Source organism: Pteropus medius, unplaced genomic scaffold, assembly GCF_902729225.1.
Source record: "Pteropus medius unplaced genomic scaffold, Ma_sr-lr_union100, whole genome shotgun sequence".
NCBI classification, from domain to species: domain Eukaryota; kingdom Metazoa; phylum Chordata; class Mammalia; order Chiroptera; family Pteropodidae; genus Pteropus; species Pteropus medius.
Window position 1 is genome coordinate 7,049,363 of NW_024355205.1, and position 23,901 is coordinate 7,073,263.

At 36.3% G+C, this 23,901-nt stretch overlaps 1 protein-coding gene across 6 annotated transcripts in view; it reads left to right on the forward strand.

Moving 5' to 3' along the window:
• Positions 1-4,239: 4,239 nt before the first annotated feature.
• The window catches only part of MECOM (MDS1 and EVI1 complex locus), a 271,693-nt gene continuing 252,031 nt past the window's right edge, over positions 4,240-23,901 (forward strand). For 4 of the 6 annotated variants that reach the window (XM_039857823.1, XM_039857825.1, XM_039857824.1 and 1 more), the window contains exon 1: positions 4,241-4,615. In XM_039857823.1, the coding sequence (XP_039713757.1) occupies positions 4,325-4,615 (291 nt within the window). In that variant the 5' untranslated portion in view covers positions 4,241-4,324. Of the gene's footprint in view, positions 4,616-23,901 lie in introns of all 6 variants that reach the window. The other 2 variants (XM_039857827.1, XM_039857832.1) reach the window with 2 other exon arrangements.

The window sequence follows — 23,901 nt, forward strand, 5'->3', positions numbered from 1 at the left end:
GCTATAGATACTTTTATGGAAGTAGTTGTTATAGGCATTATTTCTGAAATTTCCTCTTTGCAGATTCTGATTTGTTTTCAAAATGGAAAGCACCTCAGGTGGAAACCTATGTTATTCAAAGAGTCACAGAAAGAAATAAAATCCAAGTGTGTGCTCTTGCTGGGTCTCCAAGGATATTAGAATACTTAAAATTTGAATTGAAGAGGTTGATTTCCAAGAACATTTTCTTAGTTATTTGCCTCAGATCCAACAATAAACTTGTCTTTCTGTCCTCACTCAGTTAATAACACACCTAAAGGATACACAAAGCAAATTCCAGTAGCAGGCAGCTCAGCTCCAAGAAGTAACAAGGGTTATTTATCTTTATGGGACCACTGATGAATTTAACATTTATTACCTGATGCTTACCTATTGTAAATGTGCCCAATCTGTCAGTTTGACATCTGAGTAACGCTTTAATTAACTATAGTTATAGCTCAGGGAAAGGATCTACCAATTTTTTTCTTCAATAACAGAGATTTAATGGAGATATGATAATTGAGGTAGTTTGTCACTTAGATGAAATGTTTTACCAGCTTTTTGGATAGTTCTTGAGTAACCTAAGTGGAAACATGAGTTTATTTTGGTTATGCAAATATTTAATGCAGTATGAGAAACTGCACTTGCTGTTGAAAATTTCATAATGCTAGATTACATTGAAATATTGTTGCATGTTTTGATATGTAAAACTCAGCAGGTTTATATTTCCTTTTTTCGTTACCACAGCCCTTTTTTTTAAATTGAATTCTGATGATACTAGATTAACAGTGGCTTGAAAACAAATTGCCTGAGTTTGCATATACATTTAATGCCTGCATGTGTATGAATAGGACCACAAGTCTTTTTCCTGTGTTTGCTTGACCTATATAAGTTGTTCTCTAGGTTTAATTGAATTTTTTTTTTGTTTGTTTTGCCATTATAAGCAAAATCGCATTCAGGCTTTAAATTCAAATTCTTCTGTGCAACAGCCTGGGCATTCATGTATATTTTGTCTCCATAGGAATTGAAATCCAAATGCATTTATTTAAGTTATGCATTGGTAGAGTTTGCAGATAACTCAAAGGTCATGGGTCAGCTATGCCAGTGGGAGGGCCCAGATGGGTTTGTCTCTATCCTTTTTTGAGATTTGAGATAACTTTGATGGAACTGACAGTATGGCTGATTTAACCCTTTGAGGAAATCGGGGAAATTTTACTGCCCTTTAATGGATAATTACTGGAGGAAGTAGTTCTATTCTTTTGGATGCCTGTTTGTTTCCTGCTGTCTAAGTGGACAAGTCTATAGATTACACAATGTCTTCTAATATATAGCACTTACTTCTCGAGATAAACAAAATTTTCTCAGTGAGTGATAAACCCCTTTAAGAATATGTAAAATAACTGCATTTGCAGTAGTTAAATTTTACAGTTCTAGGAAGATTTTTTAAATATGATTTTTGCTGTATTAAGAGTGTTAGTGAAGTTTTGGCTCTTCAGTTGAAGTATAAAATCTCCCTGAAGGATAAAATTAGATAGACTTTATCAAGGGTGTTAGGACCCTAAAGTATATTTCTCTGATAATATTTCTTTGGGGCATTATTGCAATAATTTCTTTTGACACTTTGGAGAAATGTTCGTAATCGGTTACGTTCCATTTCTATGGGTATAAGAGTACTTGCTTTTCAGGATCAAAATAGTTTCCTATATTTGATAGAAAAATATTGGGTTGGTTTAATAGGTCAATAAAATTATTTATTAAGTTAGTTATCTATTTAATAAGTATTTATTGAGCATATTTATGCAGCTCACTTGGAGACCTCCTAAGAAGTGTGTTCTCAGTCTTCCCATCAAGGGCCTGTTTCTCAGCCAGGAGTGAAATAATCATTCGTATTAAACTCTAAGTAGCAATGCACAGTATTATTCGATCATCAGACTGAAGGAGAAAATTATGTAAGAATTCAAGGAAGGGGGATACTTATGTTAAAGGAGTGGCGAGGGGACAAGTTGGGACTTGACTTGGGAGGATGACTAGAAGTTGGATGGGCAGAGGAGCAGAGATAGGGAACCAGGCAGAACCACAGAGTAAATGCTCACAGAGCTCAGAGGATAGGGTTAAGCTTATTCTAGCTTGGGGCCTCCTATTGGAGAGTGTTGGGAATTAGAGAGAAATGGAGAATGGTTTTAAAATGAGAGAGATTTTATTCCATGACTAAGAAATTTAAATTTTACTCGTGGACATTGGGAAGTATTGGAGACTATAGCAGAGGAAAATAGGTGTGCCAGGAAGATAAATCTAGCAGGCTCAGTGTTGAGGGATACTGGAAAGAGGCTGGAGGTCTGGAGACCTAATATCGAAGGTTATTAGAAAATTCAGGAATGAAAATATGGATTGAAAAAATGGGATGAAGATAAAAGTCTTGCAAGAGGAATAGACAGCATTTCATGACTGAATAGATTGGAGCATGAGGGTGAGAAAATGTCCATGTTGTTTTAGAACCTTGAACATGAATAATCAGAGAAAAATAGTATTCTTAATGGAGAGGGGATGTGAGCAAGGGACTTGGTTTGAGGGCAGATGATAATGTGCAAGATTTTGGATTCACTAAACTTGAATAATAATGAGCTTGTATGTTGGGATCAAATGTCTCATAGGTATAAGGTTGAGCCCTGAAGTTCAGCTCTGTGCTTGGTTTAGATGGAATTACCTCATTGTTTGAATCAAGAACCAAGCAATTCATTAGAAAGATACTTTTGCATGTACTATCACTTTGCATTTCTCAAAACTTACAGAGGAGTCAGTTCTTGGTAGACAATTGTTATGAGTGTTATAGTTAATTTCTATAATGAATCAGATAAGGAATTGGGACTAGAACTCGGGTTTTCTACTCTCTAGCTCAGTTTTAAACTATCTTGGAAGACTAATAATTCATAGAACTGCAGGGTTGGTAGAATCTTTAGTCTAGTCACCAACCTGAAACTAGCATTCCTCCATATTATTCCTAACTTGCAGTTATCTAGGCTATATTAGGACCCCTGGGTTGGTAACTTAAGGCAATAAATTTTACCTTTGGATGACTCTGATTGAAATCTATCTTCTTCTAATTTTAACCCATTTTCTCTAGTTCTCCCCTTGAAGGTCTACAAATCAAACAAATCAGGCATGACTCTAAGTCCATAATCTTAGTGGACAAAAAACATATATTTATTTGCTTTAAAATAACTGAAATCCCCTTCAACTGGTGAACTGGTGGGAATTCAAGTTCAGTTTTATACTTTATACTTTCCCCACACCCCGACAAGTTCCGTAAGATCTTAGGGCCTGACATGGTGTATTCATTTACTTCAGATGCTTTGGGGAGTTCTTAGAGCCCTAATGCTGAGTGTCCCGACTCCCAGTCACTCTCCCTTGCTATCCCTTCTGAGGTCTTGCCATCTCCCTCAGAGCACTGCTCTATGCAGAGGCCCTTTCATCTCTATCACCTCTCAGCCTGGAGGAAATCCACTCTCTTTTTGGTGCACTCCAAGACACCCTCTTCTCCCTTTCCCCTCTGGAAAACTCACCTAATTTCTTTAATGATTTTAACTTTTACAAATATCCAGCAGAATCACTAGCTTCATGTAGCTTTAATTCTCTTCTCTGTGTAAGTCAGTGAGGCAAGAAAATACCAAGGGCTTGGTGATGTGTTTGAAATGGGAAAGGAAAATAGAGGAAGAATGAATATAAATTAATATTCTGATAAATAATCCTGCTGCACAAATCTAAGCCTTGTTGCACATGGCCGCCTTTGGAATCTCTGACAACTCTCCTGCAGTTCAGTCCCAGATACCATTGCATGATACGACTTGCTAATACATTGTAAAATGCTGTCAGCTCACAATTTGGGATGGTTTGTGGGGTTGTAGGTACACATAAGTTTATTTCTTAACTGTTTTATTCAGACAGGTAATTAAATTACTGATTTAATTTCCCAGATGAGTAATGGATTGAGATGACCCATGAGAGTATTATCAACAGTTGAAGATTAGCACCTTCGATTTATGGATTTTAATGGATTTTATGGATTCACTGTAGATAAACCAAAAGGGCAATAATCCTTCTTCTCTCATCTATGAATAATAGAGATTTTAATGCAGACGTATTTTAACAATGGCCCTCCCTTTTTTATCTTCAAAGAACAACAACATTATAAAGTGACTACTGAGCTATGGAATTTTGTCTCTTCTATATTAGTAGGAATTCATGAGGTTATTTATTCACAGGTAATGAGTGTGTATATGGCAGCTACCCTGAAATTCCTTTGGAAGAAATGCCAGATGCAGATGGAGTAGCCAGCACACCCTCCCTCAATATTCAAGAGCCATGCTCTCCAGCCACATCCAGCGAAGCATTCACTCCAAAAGAGGGCTCTCCTTACAAAGCCCCCATCTACATCCCAGATGATATCCCCATTCCTGCTGAGTTTGAACTTCGAGAGTCAAATATGCCTGGAGCGGGACTAGGAATATGGACCAAAAGGAAGATCGAAGCAGGGGAAAAGTTTGGGCCCTATGTGGGAGAGCAGAGGTCAAACCTGAAAGACCCCAGTTATGGATGGGAGGTAAGAATATATTTTGTTAACACACTCATATATATTCAGACATGCAAAGAAGAGATTACTTTTGAATTGGCCATAACATAAGCAAATTCCATTTGTTGTCGAATGTCTTCAAATCCATCTTTAAGAATGAACCTCACTTCTTAATAGAAACAAAGTGTCACTTAAAGGCGTATACATAGCCCAGTAGAAAGGAACTCAACCAATGAATGGTCAAAGAATGGTACCAAATGAAAACATCCTGAAGGAAATAAATATGTTTTTTATAGTTAGCATTTGGAAACATGGTATATGGCCAACCATATAGTATGGAGTATAAGCAAACAAATGTCATCATATGACATGTTCATTGTATTTTCTTTGTTGGAGGGCTTGGAAGATTGGAGTAGATATTTCTTTTCTTCATTTTGTGGCTGAGTTAAATTGGTTTTACTTTTGTTCTACATGTTTATTTAGCTCTGTGTTCTGATATATTTTGCCTCCCTTGTGATAACCCTGCTTTGATTCTATATGCTTCCAGAATGTGAGCACCATACTGAATTCTGTGATGACTCTTTATATTCGAATTGATTAAATGAATAATTCACACATAAAAATGACAGCAAAAAACAATATGAAAATCAGTTGCTAGTTTAATCATACTTTTCAAGAACCCCTCTGACAATATCTAAGAATAAGAAGTTATGGTCTGATTACAAAATCTAAGTAGATTATATTTCCATGAAGATAGGTAACTATGTTATTCTGAGTTCATAATTTTTGTATAGGTTTCAGTGGATATATATACTTTCTGTTTAATTTTATAACTTGAAAACTTCTGTAGTTAAGTCATAGAGCATCATTGTTTTTGGAAAATCTGGTGTATATCTGAAAAATTTGTAGGCAATTTCTATATTAGTAAGAAAGAGTTTCGAAGATGTGCTTAACCTTCAGTTTCATAGTATTCCAGTTAGAAAGTGGATAAACTAGATTTATTTGGTATGTTCTTTTAATATTTATGATCATTAATAGAATATCTGGTCAACTTTTTAAATTGAAATAAATATGCAGAGCATTCAGGACTAAATTTCAAATATTTGTCCCTTTGCTTTATATGTGTCCCCTTGTGAAATCGATTTTAGGTGCTGTAATAACAATTCTTGTTAAAATTCTGAAATGCCAAAAGTTAAGAGATAGTTTTGACATGAAGACAAGGCAGAAATCCTTCCTTAGTTTTTTTCTTAGCTACAGCTCTGCTAAAGTTGTGGTTTAGCTACATTGACTTTAGACACATATATTGATAAGAGATTTTAAAAAACTCACTGTAGCATAAACTGATATGTGAGTTGAATACATTTTAAACCAAATGCGTAGAACTTTACGTCATTATTGTTCTCCTTAAAATAATGTCTATAAACATTCTAATAATAAGTAACTCATTAAACTTTTATTACAAAATCTCTAGAGTTAAACAACAAGTGCAGTACTGCTCAAGATTATCCAGACGGCTCGGAATAAGACAATCTTATTAATCAAATTATTTTGCAGTTACAGGGTTGGTAAAAGCAGGACTGTGGCTCTTCAAACAGGATACCTACGAAATAGGGGAAAATTCTGCATTGAGAGGAAATTAAAAAAAAAAATTATTATTTCTTTCTTCTCGGAGTAAAATGTCTTCAATATATACACGGACAAATATTTACTTTGAGAAACACAAAATGCTTCTTTTCATTACATTAAAACTGAATAATGTTTTATGGCTTGGAATTCGAGATACCCATAAAAATAGTTTGTGACTCTTTGGCTAAAGGGCACTTGTTCCTGCTCTCTCCTTCAAGACTTCAGTTTTCAATTCAGTAGTTTTCTTCACCATTTTAATGGTTACCTTCACTTTTGAGAGTGTGGATTGTCTGCTCTAGATGTGTTGTGAACAAAACCAGAGAAAGGGCTTTTTGGCAAACTTGATATCCATGGAAGAGCAGTTGAGTTCTTCATTCTAGGCTTTTTTTTTTTTAAATCTTACCCTAGTTAATACAAAATCCAATCATGATCACCAAGGGCACTTTCACACAGGCATTTCACCCTACTTCTGCATACTTAGTTTTCACTGTTCTCGTGTCCTATTCGCCCTCAAATGTAGCTGATTTTATCTCTGTTTGGTTAGACAGATAATTGTGATTAACTAGTATAACCTCTTTTTTGATACTCCTTCAATTAAAAAAATAAAGGCTTTAGGCCAAGGAAAATGATCATAAACAGAGGAAATCCAGATTTAGCAAACAATTATTGAGTACCTTCTGTGTGTCAGATTCTGTACTAAATATTTTCTCAATAGAAGCCCAGCCTCTCATGACTGAATGAATCATTGCAATCTCCACTCTATTACGATCTTTGTTCTTTTTTCCCTACAAATCTCCCCTCCTTGTTCATTTCCTATATACCTGTATAATAAATTGTATAACCATCTGTCCAGTTATTCAAGCCAAAAAATGGGCCATCTTTGTCTTTACTCCTTCCCATATCAACCATGATTCATAGTTCCCTTCTCCTATTAAGCTTCCATTCTTTGCACACATTGGTCTCCTTACCTGGGAACCTCCTTTGCTTTCCATCCTTAAAAATTTTCTATTCATTCTTCAAGTTCTCTTCTTCTCTGACACCATCCCTAACCTCTCTACTCACAATTTAGTATGCTTAAATGTTGTCCCACCGTAGCAAGAGGAAAATCCATATACTAAAGGACTTTGAGTGTTGTACAGCATCCAAATTATTTGCTTAGCTTCCCTCCCTAGTAAAGCAAAATTTCCTCGAGAGCTTGCATAGCTTGTATTTTCTAAGTGTGGTGTTTTGATTATGTTCTGTGGTGCCTGTGGTGCTATCTAATGCTAAGTACATTACTTGAAATAAGTAGACTGGATTAGTTGGCTCAGGCTGCTGTAACAAAAACAGTATAGACTAAGTGGCTTAAACAACAGAAATTCATTTTCTCACAATTCTGGAGGCTAGGAAGTCCAAGATCAAAGTTCCAGCTAATTAGGTTTCTGGTGAAGTCTCACTTTCTGGCTTGTAGATGGCTGCCTTCTTGCTATGTCTTCATATGGCATTCCTAGGTGCATGCGCGCGTGCGCGCACACACACACACACAGAGAAAACTAGCTCTTTCCGGTGTCTCTTCTTATAATGACGCTAATCCTATTAGATCCGTACCCCACCAATGTGACCTCATTTAACTTTAATTGCCACCTAAAAGTCTGATCTCCACGTAGTCATACTGGGGCCTAGGGCTTTAATGTATGGGTTTGAGGAGGACTCAAAAGTTAGTCCACTACACAAACATTTAACAAATAATTGGTCAATAAAAGAATGAGGGACAGAATGAATGAATGAATGTAAGAGGTAAGGAGTAGGGGCTGAGTTAGTTCCATGGAAAAAGCTAGAATCTTGACTTTAGACGGGTAGAATCAATTCTTAACTCTGCCACCACTGTAATTCTAGGGAAACTACTCAAAATCAACTGGTTTCTGCATTTTTATTCGATCAATGGGCAAATAATAACTGTTACACGTCATTAGTTGTTATATAATAAAATGAAGATATGGTAGTCTTTTCAAAGAAAGCTTTAAAAGAGAAAGCTCAAAGATCATAATTAGGGGCTACCTTTCTGAACCTTATTTAAATAATTTTGAAAATTATTTGTTTATATTTTAGAGAAATAGGATATTTTTGAAAATAATTGTTTACAGACCAAAATATACAATTTGTGAAAGCAAGGCATAGATATCAAAAACAACATAGGTATGATTTCTCTCAAACCAGTTTTTTGATTTAATAGAGAGAAACTTTAAAAATAATATTAGAGTTTGGCAGGGGTTACTACTTTGCTATGCATAGGACTTTTTTTTTAAACAAGAAATTCTTCAAAGATGATTGTCTCTAGAATCTGAAAAGAATTTGTGACAGAATACTTCTTCCTAGGTTTAGAATTTTAGATTTACTGATTGAGGGAAGAATAATAAAAAAAAAGAAACTCTATTGGTTCAGGATGAGAGTTTTCTGTATGTTTCCTTCTAAAGATGACCCTTACGTGATAACGTGGGAGTTGTATGGCAGAGCATAAGGGGGCTGGCTTCTGGAGTTGGAATTCCCAGGCTCAAATTCTCCTCAGGGCTCTGTCTGCCAGCTGAGTGATTTGGAAAAAGTTACTTAATTTGCTCTTTCTCATTTTATTTATATGTAACATAGTGATAATAACTGTACCTATCCAATTAGGGTTGTTACCAGGGAAAAATCTGACACTGTGTGTTAAAAGCCTGTCAAAGAGCCTACTACTTGGTAGAAAAACTCAATAAAGGTGAACAACAACAACAACAAAAATGTGGCTAAAATAAAGATCTAGCACAGAATCCTTAGATAGGAAAAAGGCCAATTATGTTTTATTTATTGATTTATTTTTATAAATTATTGCTCTCTCTCCCACTTCTTGTTTCCTAGAAATTCAATTATCTCCAGGATGGTCTAATTATGTGACTGTGGGTTTATTTGAAAAGGAAGCACTGATTGTTTCCTAATTAACAATTAAAACAAGGATTCAGGACAGATTCATAAATTTCTTTTTAAGCTAAGGGTAATTTGGGTGGCATTTTTTTTTTTTTTAATAGTCTGACATAGATCGTTGGAAAAACAGTGAGAAATTTTGTTTCTCTGGAAAATTATCATTTAGCACATTTTCTTTGCCTTTATTATCATTGGTCATCACAAAACTCTGCAGGTAGGTGTAATTACGTCAGTTGACAATGAACCTATCAGGTGCCAAGCCTTCTGTTTTATCCATCTTGCCCAGAATTGCTCCAGATTATTTTGATCAGTTACTAGGTCATACTAGGTATGAACTTAGCTTTTCTTTTTATCCCTTCAAGCATACACGCATTCAGACATTGAAAAATAATGACATGAGTGGACAGTAAATTTCTCTTATGTTCTGTTAAATAGAAAGGAAAGAATAGTGGAAAGAGATTTTACTGGAGTCAGAAATTTATTAAATAATTTTGATGCAGTGCTTTGACAATACATTATATTCTAGCAATGTAATCCTGAAATGTGATATTACAATGAATATGTGCCTCCCTATATCATTTTAAAAGAAATAGTTCTCACATTTATAAGTTTGATTTTGAGTTGTGCAGTGACGCCTTACCTATTGAAACATGCAATCTATATGTTAGCTGAAACAGGAATATCCATTAAAACAACAACAGCAACATCGTACTTTCAAGATACCTAACAACCGAATTCAGATTCAGGAGGCTGACAATCACATAATGTATGGTTGGTAATAAAGAAAAACGGGGTAATTTGGGATTTTAAAGATATATGCAGATATCTTTGAATGGCAGTATTTCTCCACTATATCCCTCTAGGTCTGCTTGGGCCAAAAATGAATTTTACTTGGTTTTTCAGAGAAAAATATTTATTCATTAATGAGAAAACAAGTACCCTTGACAAGTTGCATATTCTTAAAGCCAGACATCTAAGAAGTGAAGGCCTTTGTCTTAATTTTGAAATGAATTGATTCCAGGAATCCAAAAGAGTGTCTTTAATGGATAGATAAAAAAGAGGACTAATAGTAAATGTACATGACCATAAAACCTTACATACAAAGTATTAAGTTTTTGCAATATTATTAAAAAATGGCAAATATGATTTGGATATTCAATTTTACTTTGTGAGGAAATAAGAATTAAGAACATGCTAAGAGAAAATGTGAGGCTTAGTTAATATCACCTTGAACATGATTGTCACTGGGGCCCAAGAAGATGTTATAGATTCTCTTGGAATATAATGAAATCAAGAAAAGAGGACACAATCTGTTTTATTTATCTCTGCTTCTGTCATACATAGTAGAAACAAAATTGCTAGTTGTTAAAAAAAATAGACATTTACTCTCCAGAAGCAGGAAATATCTCTAGTTTTGTCTTGGACTCAAGAGAGACTCCTCTTTATTGTGAAGAAGTCAGAAGTCCCCTTATCCCCTCTCTCACCTATGCTGTCAATACCAGGGAGCTTGCTCATCTTATACTTTCTTCTATAAAAGGCACTAATGGAGTTCAGCATGTCTACTCTTCCTACTGCTGTTTTGACAACTTAGTATTTCCAAAGTGCTGTCTGTGATGCGGGCAAGTCTGATGTCAAAATCTTGTAATTCCCCAAGTGTCAGAAGTCTTTTGCTTTACTCTGCCTGCCTTGGTGATCAACTAAAATTTGCATGTGAATTACTCAGTCTTCAAAAGAATATTGGGTGATTTCCTTCCAGTTAGGAATCCTCATGTAAATTGTTAGCATATCCCACAAAATGCTTCAAAATGAGTTTCTTTTATTATTTATTTGCCCCCATACTTGCATGATTATGGCTTTCCTCTTTAGTCACTAAATCAGTAGTAGATTCAAAATAATGAAATATTCAGGAACAGTCTTTTTTAAATAGATTTGACAGCTGGTTCAAGGATTCGGTCAATCCAGGGGCAGAGATTCTTTTTAATGCTTCATTACTCTAGAGCATTTAGTTGGGACCATGGGATCAGGATATTCTCTTCTCTGAGCTTTTTCCTTGAGTCTAAGTTAGGAAGCAGTGGGAAGTAATGGAAAGCAATTGATTCAAATCTATTGCAGAAAGATAAAAGAGTTGGTGCAGCTTCTCTTCTTTGAAGTTTGTTCAGTATAGCAATATGGAGAGAATTTTTTCCAAAAATGATAGATAGGTAGTGTGGAGAAATGTGGACACTAAGGGGACTTATACACTATTTCAGTTAAGCAGTAAATAAAAATTTTTATTAATGTAGCACTTAGCTTCTCAGAGTTTATTTATATCAATAGAACTATACAATAATTTTGACAAAGTACTTCTCCTTATACAGAATTCTGACCAAGAACTTAAAAAATGAATTAGTATTCAGTTAGAGGAAAATTCAGTAAATAAATGCCATCTTCATTTTTTTCTCTGGTACATCTTTTGGCCTTTTGCGAGGTAGCTAAAGCTGAAGATAGGTAAATATTGTATGATTTTAATGAATATTTTCTACATGGTGATAGAATTGTCAAGTCAAAAAAAATCACAAAAGCAAGAAGTGGTTAGCTATCATTATGACAAAGAATAAGATAAAAAGACTTTTGCCTGTGTATGTAGCAAATAGTTACCCACAGCTACCTGTCAGTTTGTCATTTCTTTCAAGTCGATATTTGATTTAATAAGATTTTAGTACAGTACAAGAAATTTGACAGTGCCTCTGTTATAAAGAAACTTTTGCTTGTACTAACAGAAGGTGAGCAAACATTACACAGAAATAGCTTGCCTCACTTAGGAGCTCACACCATAGCTAGGTCCCTATGACCAAAGGAGAAAAATCTCAGAGATAAGCTTCTCAGAGGAACATTCATGGACAAGGACAAGACCAGTTCAAGAACAATGAGAAGTTTATTCTGTAACTGTTGGTCATGTCACCTGCTTCCAATATCTACTACTTCCAAGTTCAAACCCTCTCAATTTTTAAGCATTTATCCTATCTGCTTTCAGACCAGACTTTTATTTCACCCATTAAATGCTACCTAAGACACAGAAAATCATTTGTTTGTACCACTTAACCTAATCCTAGGAACTCTGTTGTAGAATGTCATCTAATACAGAACAATGTCTCTGCAATCTATACTGCACAATCTTACACACACACACACACACCACACACACACACACACACACACACACACACACACACACACACACAATGCTTTCTTGAGATTTTTAATCGATCATCTTGGAATCTAAATTTTATATTTTAGATCTAAGTATTTTAGATTATGATCCCTGATGCTTTTTCTATGTAGCCTATATAGAGTTGGATGCCTTATGGTTCCACTTTGGCAATCATTATAGTTTTAAAAAAAAATCCCAGTAACTTCTCCGTACCTCTAAAGAAATTAAAAAACAAAATAAATCTTTTTTAGAAACATCAAACGTGGATTCTATTTATCATGTTCTGAAAAACTTAAATCTCTCTATATATCTCTGTCATTTACTTTCTTACTCTTTCAATATCTTACACACCATGGAGATGCTGCTCTCAAAGACTCTCCTCATAATCCAGGCCTCTGCCTCTGTCTCTGCCTCTGTCTGTCTCTTTATATATGTGTATGCACACACATACACACACACACACACTAATCATGTTGATGAACTTATTTAATAGAACCTTTTCTCACTGAAGTATTACTGAGTATGAGTTACCTTGCATCTGGATGTGGCTAATAAACAAAGACCCAGATGTTGAGCCAGAAAGGAAGAGTCTTTCCTCCTAGGGGTATGATGGGGAGAGGATGATGACAACAGATACCTCTGCTCTGAAATCTCTCTTCTTCTTGCCACATCTACACCTAGAGTTTTTCTTATGTACAGGAAATAAGCATGTATTTTCCATGACTTATATTTTCTGTGACTATTGGCCAGTCATCTCCTGTCACAGATCAACAGGAGGTGAGTACCTCTGTGCCTCCTACCAACTGGCTGACAGTGGTATTTTCCTTTGACACTGCCGCTGACCTCTCAGGCTGCCCAGGTATGCCTGGCATGGCACAGAAACCTCAGTTGGTTGGCAGCCCCAGGTGTGGATGATTTGTTTTTTCTTTTTTTATTTGTTTAGATTCTTGTAGTAATTCAGCAGGTGTGTGATGCCAACAGAGAGAGTCTCCAACTTGGCCCAGAGGCCAGCTGCCCTCAAAAAAAAATGTTCTTGTTGGTCTCGAAATACTGCCAGCTCGAATCCTGATTTCCTGGAAACCTCACCCAAGGGCAAGACTCTGCCTAACTGTTGAATTAAGGTAAGCTCATCTTAATAGATGAGCATGAGGAGTTTCCTTATATAAACCCAATTTACAGGTAGGAGCAGGTTACCTGGCTCTGTCTTCATTTTTTTTTTTTTTCCTTATGTTTTCTTTTTAACTTGAGCTGGTATCAATCCAATTACAGAGATATAGGAAATCCTGGAGTTGACTTCCAAAGAGACATAAACTGTGCTAGGATGCCGTTGTTGACATATAAATTGTACTTATTTGATTAAGACTAAACTGTAGGGGTGCAGATGGAGAGCAGTTCTGTGTGGATTTCCTCCATCTCCTTGTGATCTCCTCAGAAAGTCACTAATCCTGGGACTCAATCAGTTCAGTACAGGGCAAGATAAACTGGGAGATCATTTCGGACCTTGTCCAGCCTTAGTAAAGGGTGGAAGGAGGTTAACTATGTTGATACTGTCTGAGGAAACCAGATAGCTAGAGAAGGAGGTAACCAAGAGCCACTGCTGTCAGTCTAGGTCAGCAGTGTGCGGCTAGAGCCATCAAACCCTTCCCTCTCCTCACCCTCCTTTATCTAGCGAAGCACTTGCACTGTGGCTTCTCTTGGCCAGGTTATGATATCTGAAGAAATAGATACACACACCTTAGATTCCTCAGTTTTCCTTTGTCACAGACCCTTCCCCAGGTTTTCTCTTTAGAGTTAAACTTGGGGTTTATTTGATGTTGGTTTTATTTGCATACACATAATGCAGGTGGGAGTTTGGGAGACAGGAGGCCACACAATGATTTGCCCTCTGGGCCCTATATCCTTCTGAATATCGGCCTTGGTTATCTATTCCCTTTGGGTAATGCAAATGCACCACAGTGCAAATGTCAGAGGAACATTTGTCTTGAAGGGCAGCAGATGGGATCTGTAAATCATACTTGGGGAAAGGGGGTGTCACATGTGAGTATCAGATAGTGAATAGACTAGTCTTTCATCCTGCATCTTAACCTTTTATAATGCAGATATTTATGTTAACATACATTTGATCTAATGGCACTAGCCAAAGAGAACTGATTGTAATAATCCAGAAAAGTAAACATTAAACATCATATGAACCATTACAATCAGTTTTACAGCTGTTATCCTTTTGTAGTGACATTTCATATGTTTGTCTTTAGCTATTGCTAATATATTATTTTAATCATAGCATCTCTTGAGAACCTAATTCTTCTATAATAACAAAGAAGTGAGATTAAAACCCTTAAGTTGAGCTCTAGGATTGAGAGTGATCAGTCATATGTCCAGCATTTTATTAGAACTTACTTTATATCCAAGTCATTTCTCCTCTTAAGAGACAAGGAGGATTAAAAATAGCTCTGTTGCCCAGTAGATGATACTCAAAAAGAAAAAGAATTATCATTGTGTTTAATAAGAGAACTGACAAGCAATCATAATTCTTTCCATTAAGTAAATACATTAGAGAAATTTATTATGAAATGACACATTATGCGAGCCAGGAATCAAAGATGACATCCTTGCATTAAATACGGTAGATGCCATTAAGGAAAACAGTCAATATGTCACCAAGCCACGGCCTGTAAAAATTAAATTGATTTGGTAAATGTAAGTAAGATAGATCTGTTTGCTTTCATCATCAATTTTGAGTGGGTGAACAGGTGATGTCACCAACCTGGGAGCGATAAAGATGCAGGACCATCTGGAAAGGCAGGTGATGAATGGGCAACTGCTTTTGGATAGTGACAGTGCTGTGGTACTTTGTCACTTGGGATGCAGTACTTAATAACTTTTCAATACCATCATAATAAATTTCTCTGCCTTATTAATATAGAAATGGTGAGTTATTACCATGATGGCGAGTGTAAATAACTGGAGATGCAGCCGTCAAAAGCTGATTGTTTGGGCATGTTTCTTTAAGCAACACAGTTGACTTGTGATAATCAACCTATGTCTATACCAGTAGAGTTTATTGCACTTGTCAAAGGAAAAAGTAGTATTATTCAAAATTATATGAAGTCGTAATAAACAAGTTTAATATATTATCAGACTTTTCCTGTAAGTTTTCAAACATGAGGCAGTAAATCATTTTTAATAATGTTTTTTCATGTAAAATAATGTCCTTATGCGGTAATAATGTCCTTTCTTAACTATTAACAAAACAGTCGACTTCTTTGTATGTGTTTTAAAGGGTATTTTTATTTGTACTTTTCAATCATTGGAAACCTGCAAAATGAAATCCTTTTTCAAATAAAGAGCTAAGGCAGGAACTTCAGAACGTTTCATTAACAAGCTCGAAAGTTGCTGAGTACAGGCCATGTCACACATTTCCATTTTAATTGAACAGATGTACTTAAGGGTAAACCACAGCAAACGAAATACAGACAAAATTATAAACACGTGTCACTAAGAAGTAGGCAGGAAAGAGCCTCTGATGAGCATCTGTGTGTATTTTATGAAGCCAAGGACTGCCACTTCATAAGTTTGTCACTGATGTCTCCAGTTTAATGAGGAGAAACAAAATATGTAGATAGGTGTAAGTTGAAGATGAATTACTAGATCAATCACTTAGCACCGTTCAGGGTGTCTGTCATTGCGCGGTGGGAAAATAATTAGATCTGAGATGCTTTTCTTATTCATATACCGGTGTTCAGTCTGGGATGGAATATGGAAAACTTCCTCTTTCATGTCACTGTGGTCTTTATATTGTTTCTTGGCCAGGCTGACTTTTAATTCTGACATTGTCTTTCAGGCTGCAGTTTGCCAGCCTCTTAAATGAAATGCCTCTCCACCATTTCTATTACTGCTGAAAAGAGAGCCAGCAGTCTATTAACAGGCAATAAAGTTCAGGAAGCCCAAGACTCATTTCTTGGGTCAGAGGTGAAAATTGCATACTAAATGAAACAAAGGTGTGCCTTGATCGCTCAAGAAGCAGCACTAGAAAGAACACACGTGTTGTTAGCTAGAAGTCTCCTACTTAAAGGGAAAAGAATAATCGTAATAATGTTGGCTGATGGAGTTAAGTACTCAGTTGAGAGAAATTATATCAACCTGACAAATAAAGCCTTCACAGGAGATAAAGTCTCTAATGACCTTAAATGCATATATTTATCATTTAATTCAACATGCCAATTCCCTTAGGCTTTTGACCAATGACATTTCCCCTAAAGTTTAGAATTTTTTTTATTAGCCCAGAGAATAATGGCCATTTGTCAGAGGGTTCCAAAGCTAAACGCAGTTGGAAGCAAAGAACAGGAGAGAAAAAAAATGGCTAATAGTCTTTGTACCTTAGAGAATATTAATACGAAGTTTTATTGATGCAAGAACTGCAGTGTTTCATGGCTGAACAGTAGGTGGCAGACACTGTAGTGAAGAAATGGGGAAATTTTAATCTAAGCTATTTTCATCTGATTTCATTAACTTCCAAATATGTCATCGGTGTGCACAGCACATGAATTTGCAAAAAAATAAGAATACTAAAGAGTTATGAAATGTGCTAGCTGAATGTAGAAAAATCAAAAAGATCCTTCAGAAACAGAAGCAAAAGATCTAACATTTCATCAGGTAAAGTGTGTGTGAAACAGGAAAGCCCAAAGAATAAAGGGGCCCTTGTGCATGGTGGGCTTTTCCTCACTGTTTTTCTTGGTTTCAACTTGATGAAGTGTATTAGTGATATGCGCGAAGCACTGTGACTCCTGTATGTCCCTTTGTGAGATTGTCCATGCCTTTGTTTGTGCTGTCAGTCAGTTGTTCTTTCTCTTGGGCAGCCACATTGGTAACCACAGGATCTACTTGCAAATAGATTTCTGTAAAACCATATTATCCTTCAGCCCTTACTACTCTTCCCCACCCCCTTCCCTCAACAATCTGGCCATTCATGTGGCGTGGCTCCCTTGCTTGCTTCTTTGTCATATGTCTAGTGATTTGTGTTTCAGGCAGGCTGGTTTAGACAGTGCAGTGAACACCGACCTGGGTGCCAGGAACCTTGACTTGCTTCAGCTCGGACTTGGGACCTTGGAAAAGTCACCCGGCTTTGCCCTATGAAGTCTCACTGAGGTCTATTCTAGCTCTGACTTTCTGAGTCCGTATTCTGTCTCATATGTTCGATCTTTACTTCTTTTTATTCTGCAGATATGCTCTATATTGTCATAGTTTTAGAGATTTTATTTGGATTGGGGCCTTATTTTGCTCTTTGTACCCTGGGAAGAAAACAAATTAACTTTAAGTAGAAAATGAATGCTCAGTTTGCAATTTGTGTTAAACTTGTATAGTAATGTCTTATAAACCTGAAATCAGAGCACCTTTGATATGCACATGTCTCTTTGGATTTTATATTTTAGTAGAGAAGGCAGCTTAAGATCAAAACCTTGTTTTAAAACGAAGGTAATTTGATCAGAGAGAGGATTCTATTCCGAGCCATCTCTGAAAAGGTACAGGTACAAATTTTATTCTGCTCCCAGGGTATGACTTAGTTCAGCCTCAACTGTATACTAAGGCGACATTCAAAAATTCCATTTGGTTCTCCCAAATATACACAGGTGTCATGGGCTCTCCTCCTCCTTCTCCTCCTTCTGCTCCTCCTCTTCTTCTTCCTCCTCTTTCCCCTCCTCCCCGCTCCTTCCTTCCCCTTCTTCTCCTCCTCTTTCTTCACTAAAAGAGGCAGTATAATATAGGGGCCAAGGAGATCGGATCTAGAGACAAATGGCCTTGGTACAAATTCTCTCTCACTTGTGACCATGAACAAGTACTTAACTTTTTGCCTCTGTGTCCTCATCTGTAGAATGGTACTAACAATAGGATTTGCCTCATAAGATTTTTGTGAAGAGTAAATATGAAGATTACATTGTAAAGTATTGTAAAGGGTTAGAGCGGGGCTTGGTATGCCATAGTAAGCACTTCAAGGCAAACTGATTTTAATAATCCTTATCACCACCATCATCCCTACATTGGAGGTGCTCCTTTCATCCTCGATGTGAAGGAAGGATTGGGGAATACAGTCTCTGGTGTTGGAGCTCATTGGTTTGGTAGAACTATCACTTTGAAGAATTAAATATTGCCCTTGTCCAAGTAGCACTGGCAAGTGGCCTTCCCTAGACCCAACGTATTTGGACAGCTGGTGGCTGTTTCAATGCTTTTCTTACTGAAAACTCTGATAAGTGTTCCTAGACAGTGCTGAGGAGGAGGACCAGGGTTTTGACTTTGTGTCTAATGAACTTAGGTTCTTGTAGCATGGCAAGGTGGGGTCGAGAGAGGTAGGAGCTCAACATTTAAGCCTTCGCAAAGTGTTCCCCTCAGCCCTAACTCTCTTGATGTATTCTTTCTTTGAAGGGCTCTCTCTCCTCTTTACTTTTCTTTATTTTCCTCAGCCTTCAACACTCCTGTGTGTTGCAGACTCTGTACCCTAGGGCTTCAACCAGATAATAGGGCTGGTTCTCTCTAGAGGGTCAAGTGTGAGTGGGTCTGTGGAGTTGGGGAAGATAGCTGTGCTATTATTTCAGTTTGTGCTCTTCTTTGGTAAGGACTGTGGTGGTATCTTTTCTGAATAACCTAAGAACAAACATACCTCAAGACAGTAAGTGTCCGTAAGGCGGCAACATCTAATCTTAAGTGAGGAAAGCACACTCTGCCTATTGACAAAACTTTGACCTTGTTCCATGTGATATAACAACCCTGGCCAGCTTGTGAATTTGCTTCCTTCCCGGGCCCTACTCCACCAGTGGGACTCTCCACTAAGTGAGAATGGCTCAGAATCTCTGAGAATAATATTGTAACTAAATGTATTGTGATTAAATGTAGGGAAGTATTTCAGATAAGTGGAAATACATATCCTAATATTTTTGTATATTCCTATGTGTTTATTCTTAAATTTTCTTTAAATGATGGTACCTGGCGGGTCACTGGGGTCCTGAGACTTTCTGGGCAGAAATTTGGGAATTCATAGATCAGACTCTGCAGAAGACCCATTATGACTTCTCACATGTAAAATTTCACTGTTTACCGTTGCCTTTGAACATTTGAAATACAAGAAATATTGAAAGTTGTGGTTTATTTTTCCTTACAAAGAAATACCGAAGTATGTGTGTGCTGTTGGAAATGGAGGCTAAGCTCTCTGATTCATTGTATATTAGAAGGAGGATACTAAAATTATTTGGTTGAGTATTTATGGTTGCAAGTAACAGTAGCCCAAAGTCGAGTTTGCCTGAGTGTGGTTAGAAACTTCCTGAAGGAAGAGCTTGAGGGGTAGGCTTCAAGCAGGGGGGTCTGCTTCTCTGGGGGCACAGTTACCTCTCCCTTCAGTGCTTCTGACCATTACACATAATGTTAATATCTTCTAACTTCTGCAATGTGGACTAAATGGTCACAAAACAGCCGCATGCTAATGATTCTTTACTTACACAAACTCTGCTATAAACTAAGATCTCTCTTTGTGTGGGGGCCTCCATTGAGAACAATCTGGATTTAGTAATACACTTAATTGGAAGGTTTAATAAGAATTTAGGACTTTGCTTTCTTTTTTTAACTTGGAAAAGGCAGTAATCTCGAGAAAGCCAGATGTGAATACAATTTTAACTAGAGAATTTTCACTTTCTTTGTACTGTCCAAAGGATGGAAATTCTCCTTTGAACACATTGATTCTATAAGAATATTGTCAGTAATATAAAGGTTGAAGAATAGTTTAGTTTGACTATAGATGAGCCTGGCTAAAAAAATATGGAAAATACTTGATGAAATCATGAATTGTTATGATTTTCATTACAGAGCTCCATATGGACCCCTGAAGGTTGACTTGTCAGGAACTTTATGAAGGGTAATATGGTGAGGATGTATATAATGTCACTTGGTGAGCTTGACTCAAAAGCGTTCATTTGAAGTTTGATTCCTTCCTCAACCACCATAACTGATTGATCGAGACATGGATCTCCAGTTGACTTTAGCTTCTGCTCTGCAAATCTTCCATGAACCTCATTGAGAGTCTGAGATGCAGTTGTAAAGTATGATTGAAGAGTTTGGGTTTCTATGTATAGTTCAGCTAAGTACCTCAGAGCACTAATCCCCAATTGCAATCCAAGTGGTGTTGAGAAGGGGAAAAAAGTCATTTTGCCTTCAGTTTCTATGGGATAGGATGAAAGGTGCTTTAATCCGGTAAGGTGACACTTAAAATGTTAGAACTTTTAAGTCAAGAAAGGCAGAATTGTTATGGAATATGTATGTTATAGACATACATAAACATGATCTTTTTAAACTGAATTCTGGTAGACTAGATTTAGTGTGGAATGGATGGGGCTGGAATATTAGTTGAGGGAAAAAAAATGAAAAAGAAGCATTATGCCACAATAGGATGTTACAATTCATTACCAAATTTGGGAGAGGTTGAAAATATAGCATAAATTAGGTAATTTTCTACCATCAGCTGCCCTTCACCACGACTCCATCAGCTGTGAATTTATTTGTCATCATTTGAAACCATTTATGTTTTCAGCCTTGTTACAACTTTTATAAGTTTATTCTAGTCCTTTGGAAAACTTTATCTATATTTACTCTTAATTTTAGAATCCAAATACTTCCTCCCTATAAGACCCCTGGGCTTAGGAGTTTAGGAAGGACAGAAAGACTGCCTTTGGAGAGTTATCTTTGTATATACTTGTCCTAGGGCTCTAAACACTTCCACCATCTTTGTCTTCTGTTCTATAGAAAGAAAAGGTGATTTTTTTTGTGTGTGGCTCTAGATAAAGCATACACTCCTTGAAGTAATAAGCTAGATCTTAACTACAGCATATGAAACAGGGCCACTCGTAGGCAGATTACAAAAATGTCAGAAGAAAATTATGTAGTAATTTTGGTTTATCTAAGTTTTAAAAAATGAGTGACCCTGTATTTTCTGGAAGAATGGAAACTTCTATTTAATATAAGACCTTTGGTCATTGAGATGTGTCAGAAAACGTACCCTTTATTCTGAAGTGCCATTGTGTTAGCGTTGAAATGTAAAAATAATAAACAGCTGACATTTTAGGCACAGACTAAACATCAAGCAAATGACATTACATCAAAGCTCTTGAGAGAGTTACAAGATGACGAGATGCCAAAGGAAGAAAACTGAGAAACAAAATCCATTTGCAGCTGAGGAATTGTCAGTATAAGCGCCATTTACCCAATTCTTACATTAGGGAGGTTTTGCTCGTATGGAAAATCATTTTTCCATTTGAATTTATATAAAGCAAGAAGAAAGGTTGTTTCAAAATTCATCCCTATTTTCCTATTCACTAATTAATTAAAATATTAACTCCACAAGTATATAGTGCATGTCCACCATGTGTCCTTGTGAAATGCAGCAGAGGAATACAGCAGTGACTAATATCAGCTTACCTTTCCTCCCCCTTTTCTTTTCCTTTCAATTCTTCCTCTTTCCCTCTTTATTTTCATTTGTTTTCTTTTTTGTTCATTGTATATTTTCTTACCCTTAGCCAAATGTCAAGACAATTCTCTTTACCTAATAGTTTTGATTAAATTAATTGGTTACTATCTAATATGTGTCACCTTCCTGCAGAACAAATATTCATAGGATTTGACTATCTGCGGACAGTCATTTTGAGGATGCAGGTGGAAACACACCTGTAGTTAGTCACTTATGGGGGCATTTGTCTGTACGTGAAATTATTTGCAGGTGTTGCGCATGTGCTTATAAAAAAGGAGGAGTAGATATTTGAAGGCCAGAAGAAAATTTGCCTCTTAATTAATGTTATTTTCTCTCTTCCCTATTTCTTGGTTACTTAGAGAACAAATGCATATAGTTTTAAGTTAATGTCCCAAATGACTGCGAAGAAGAGATAGAAATGTAGCTTTGGCCGTTTTATGTGGTTCATAAAAGCATTCTTTCTGGCTCCGAGGATCCATTTATATTTACACTTTATGGAAAAAAAATGCTGTAAAGTTTTCTAGTTTAGAGGACAAAATCGCTCATTAAAAATCAGTGATATGTAGTGTTTTAATGAATTTTAGCCATGGTTTTAAGGCTGTTGTTGTGTAGCTGTTAACTTTCCCAGTGGCCCTAATAAAGAGCACAATTATCTAAACTATTTGATGATTTCCAGTGTGTATTGGTAAACTATTTTACAAATTTTCATGAAAGCATATTAACCATATATCATATAGCCTGGCATTAAAAATAGAAACAGTGAGAAAATCAGCAACCACGGTCCCAATGCTCTGTTGACATCAAATTTGGTAGATTTTTAAAATTCTGTGATCATTTTTCTCCTTATGTGACACTACTCTTGTTCATTCTTCAAAAAACATTTGCCTTAGCGTGGGGAATTATAGATAATTTGATGCAACAGGTTTAAGTTACCATTTTCATAGTGAAAAGAATAGCTTAGCATGATCCCGATTTTCCTTGGTTTCCTCCCATTCTCCAAAGAAGCAGAGGTATTCACAATTCTTTGTCTAACAGTTTTATAATGTCTTAAGAGATTAACAGTGAGCATGAATGAGGGCCTACGGATTAGACAACAAAAAGCCTGGGACGTCCACTACCTTACTTGCAAATTTTACATTTTCCAGCATTGCAGAGCGAGTATAGAAACTAAGAAAAGATAATAAGTACCAGAGTCTCAAAAGTGTTTAGTGATTCAAAAAATTCAGATGACATGTCAGAACTGACAGACTGATGGAACCGTCTGTGGCCGGGCCCACTTTTTTGTCTTATGTTAAGCTCTCATACTGAGTGAATGCAGATGTTATCACGGTACCCCAGACAGACAGTCAGTGAAATGTGACAAGCTGTCAGCAAAGTTACACTACGTTGATTTTGTTAAAATATCCACGAGCTTTATAGTTTCTCTTTATATAAAAAACTCTTACCTCATTGAGTCAAGAGAATGGAAGCTGTTGGGGATATCCCTTGTGCTTTCATCATCCTCAGGGTACCTTGGGTTTTTTGTCTGGGGAAATTTCACTTAGCAAATTAAGTAGCAGTGCACCCCAAATACCAAATCCTAAAGTATCTCAGAGTAATTTTTTTTTCTCCACTTGTTCTAAAATTTTTTAGCTCAATTTACATTGTACCTCAACACTTTGGCAAAGAATGTTTCAAGATCAGAAAGAGTGAATTTTCTTCATTTAAATTGGGAGCCAAGATAAGAGGTTAAAAGTCTGAAGGGCCACTTTAAACAGAAAGCCTTTCTTAAAAGAAGTTTAGGCGTGGAAAATGAAAATGTGAGCTTAATCAAAAACTAAGAGCTCGGCTTCTACTCTTTTTATTTTTAAACACTGAAAATCAACATTGGCAAGTGAAAAGTCTCCATTGAAAACAAACATTTGAGGAGTTCATGAAAATCATTTCTGTTTCATATATGGTTTATACATTATGATTTTCTTAGAAATTGAGGAAAAATCATAAAGAGAAATTCTAGAGGATCTGGAATTTTTATTTAAAATACTTATATCTAAAGATGAGTCTTGCTTATTAAGTGATCAT